This window comes from Rhamphochromis sp. 'chilingali' (assembly GCF_963969265.1).
Source record: "Rhamphochromis sp. 'chilingali' genome assembly, chromosome: 18".
Classification (NCBI taxonomy): Eukaryota; Metazoa; Chordata; class Actinopteri; order Cichliformes; family Cichlidae; genus Rhamphochromis; species Rhamphochromis sp. 'chilingali'.
In genome coordinates, this window is record NC_137945.1 from 7,831,920 (window position 1) to 7,835,445 (window position 3,526).

General features: G+C 42.2%; 1 protein-coding gene across 1 annotated transcript; it reads left to right on the forward strand.

Moving 5' to 3' along the window:
- Window positions 1-306: 306 nt before the first annotated feature.
- LOC308386145 (uncharacterized protein) lies at window positions 307-2,102 on the forward strand. The gene is made up of 2 exons (XM_080865464.1): window positions 307-646; window positions 1,536-2,102. Exons 1-2 carry the CDS (start codon window positions 387-389, stop codon window positions 1,804-1,806), a joined length of 531 nt encoding a protein of 176 aa, XP_080721590.1. The 5' UTR covers window positions 307-386; the 3' UTR covers window positions 1,807-2,102.
- The last annotated feature ends 1,424 nt before the right edge of the window (window positions 2,103-3,526 follow it).

Below are 3,526 nucleotides of genomic sequence, written 5' to 3' on the forward strand. Positions count from 1 at the left end.
AATAACAATCAAGTCAATTAGCATTCATCGTAGGCTGATGTGCACTGATTCCAGTCTCTAATATTACTGTGATTCCAGGTTAATTGTCATCATTACAGAAGGATTCAGTGGAGCATCGGAGAAATTAATGGAGTGAGCTGAGCAGACAAAATGGACTGGAAAACTCTAAATTTGTGTGTTCACACCGAACGCGATGGACGCGAATAAAACGCCCCAAACGCCCCTAATTTGACGCGTGTACATTCGCGTCTCAACGCGTGTCCAAGAAAAATCCATCGCTTGAACCGGAAATGTGGGAGGAATGTGGGAGGGAGTTGTGCCAGACCGGTATCTTTGCAAGATGGCAGCTATCGAGCTAGCGCTTGAAGAGAGAGTCTCCCTTCTCTATGTACTGTGGAGAGCAGAGCAGCAGCGTAAAAGACGTCCTCGCCGTACCTGGGTCCATCAGGTCCTCCAGAGGCATGAGCAGTTTGGTGAGTTTCACCACTTGCTCCAGGAGCTGCGCCTGGATGACGGCCGATTCCAGCGCTATCACCGTCGGCCAGTTTGAGGACCTGCTTTCCCTCGTCGGTCCCAGCATCGCCCGCCTAGACACCAACTACAGACGCTCAATCCCACCTGCAGAGCGCCTGTCCGTCTGCCTGAGGTTAGTAAAACTATTTAATACGGTAGTCCTTTATTGATATCTGTGCTAATATGCTAATCCATCCAGTTATACACTGCTAACATGGATGTGCTATGCTAACAGTGAATGCTGTCGGTGTTTACTGAAAGCAAACTGTGGTACAGAGACGACTCTTTATAATATTTCTAGTGATACTCAGAAGCTCTCATCAAGTCCCGATTTAATTCGATTTATGCTGTTATCAGTGTTTGCATGATAGCATGGCTGTGGTGTCACATCAATGTATGCGCTCGGTGTTTGCTGATATCAAACTGTAGCATTAGGACCACTGAGTTAACCTTGTAGTGATACTCACTCCTTTTTATTTAGACCTGGTTTGATTCTGGGATAGTTGAATATTTGTATATAATCCCTGCAGCTGTCAGACTCTATAGCAGGGGTCACAGCCTTTATTAAAACAGAGTTAGATAAAACTGTGAACAGTTTGGTTCATCTCTAGTTACATGGTTCTATCTTGATAAGCTATGTCTTATCACAGATTAATTTTTCAAAAATATTAATGATTTAAGCAAGGAAAGGGCTACATGTCAACACACAACTCTTTATTTCTATTAATGTCTTACTTCATTCCTACCTGATTGACATGTTTAGGAATTATGAGTGATTGGCTCACTGTAGTTGTGAAAGTTGCTACCAATCAAATTATGATATATTAAAGTTAAAACAAAACACAACTGTTTTAGATATTATCTAATATACATTTTGTAATTATCCTTATAATTACAAAATGTTTTATGTAAGATTTAAGTTTTGTGATTTAAATCTGACATCACAAAAGTATTTTGGAATTTGAATAATGTATTTTGTAACTGCAGCACACATAATACTGATTTTGAACAATTTTGTCCAGGTTCCTTGTCACCGGGGACTCCTTCAGGACCATCGCGTTCAGTTTCAGAGTCGGTGTGTCCACGGTGAGCCAGATCACCCCCCAGGCAGCGACGTCCATCTGGGACTGTCTAGTGGACGACTTCATGGCTGTGCCTTCACCTGGAGACTGGCGGTCCATCACAGAGGGATTCCAGGAGCGCTGGAACTTTCCTCTGTGCTGTGCAGCTCTGGATGGGAAGCACATCCAGACAAAGGCACCCCATATATCATATAGGAGACACACACATTGATATACACTAAATATTCATTTCATTTCTTTTTTGTGGTGCCCAAATTGATGCACCTGCTTGATTTTGTTTAAACAATTATTGCACACTTTCTGTAAATCCAGTAAACTTCTTTTCACTTCTCAAATATCACTGTGTGTGTCTCCTGTATGATATTTAACTGACATTTTTTATTGTAACAACCAACGATTTATACAGGAAAATAATGTCTATTAACAAGGTTGCCCAAACTTCTGCATCCCACTGTATCAGTATATTTTGTCATTAGTATAATATGAAATAAATTCTACATGTGTCAAGTTGTGTGCCAACATTTGCTGTGTAGTAGAACTGAGACATTATTCATTATAAACATTTATTTAAAATAATATTAAAAGTCTCAAACAGAAAAACATTAAACATAAATATATAAAATATAAGAATTTACAGAGAGACAGGGATAAAAAGGACCAGCTGCTCTCCAGAGCAGGAACAAGGCTGAGGAGGAAATGCTCCATTGGAGACTGGTGTGGCCTCTTCAGGGACTCCAGGATGGCCAGCTCCAGCGCCGATGGACCGTCCTGGGACCCGTCCCTCATCTGCCTCGGAGCTGTCCTCCTCTGTGGGCCTGTAAAACAGCACAAAACACAAAGAAATGAGAAGGCTGCTACTAGATTTTAATTTCAACATTGAAAAAAAAAAAAAAACAATAACAGGATATAATCAGATTGGTTGTAGATATTTAGTAAAGGTGATCACAAGGGAATCCCACCGACTAAAAAGGTATCAGTGCTTGCTGTACATATCTGTGGGTGCAGCAGCAGGAGCTCAGGGACTGGGGATGCTCTGCTGCAGAATCAGTTGGTTCTATCAATACAGTATTAAATGTTAACAGGTTGGATATAATAATCGTAGAGTAGACAGTGGTCCCTCATTTATTGCAGGGGTTCTCAGAATAACTAGCCCCTGGTCACAGTTCTCACAATTGATTCTCAAAGTGCAAACCTTTGTAGATTGCAAAACGTAAAAGTATTATTATGCCGCGGTTTGTCTTCATCTGCCCGCCACTTTCGTGCGCCTTTTTCCCTCACGGTGCAGGTGTCTATTTCCGAATGAGGCTCATAGTTATGGGTGTTTTTGTGCTGTTTTTTCTATTGGACGCGATGGTTATCAAAACCAAACGTGATAAATTTGGCAAGCGCAGGAGATTTGTCAATCAGGCTGCAGAATGCAATGCTGTACTGTGCAATAAAAAATCAGCGAAAAAGCAAAGCAGTGACGGATGAACAGCGGGACCACTGTGTGCTGTTTATTAATAAACAATAAAATATATTCCTAAATGACAACATGCATAAAAGCAGAACGGTATTTGTACGTCAGTGGGAAAATAGCGGTGGCTTGCTAGCTTTTGTGCGGCTTCCCCGGGTCAGTGAAAACTTTCAAAAGAGAAATGAATGAACTTACCAGGTTGCCCGATCTCTTCACATATCTTCCTCCAAGCTCGGTCCTTTTTATTCCTGTCTCGGTACTGAAAGCAGCTGGTGTTGTACAGCTCCGAGTTGTTTGCTACCGCATTGATTAGCCTTCCCCTCCATTGAAGTATGAAAGGCTTTGGCTGGATCTGCCCCTTTGACCTAGGTAACAGCCACGTCACCAGGCTCCTGATTGGTTGTCGCGGCGCGATTTGACGCTGGAGTTCAGATTTTTCCAACTCGAGCGGTAGACGCGAAACGCGCGTATGCAC

What these genes read in the sequence shown, in the direction of transcription:
- LOC308386145 (XM_080865464.1), top strand. Translation starts at nt 387, where the DNA reads ATGTACTGTGGAGAGCAGAGCAGCAGCGTAAAAGACGTCCTCGCCGTA. An exon ending in CGCCTGTCCGTCTGCCTGAG is followed by an intron (nt 647 to 1,535) that starts GTTAGTAAAACT and finishes AATTTTGTCCAG; the next exon opens with GTTCCTTGTCACCGGGGACT.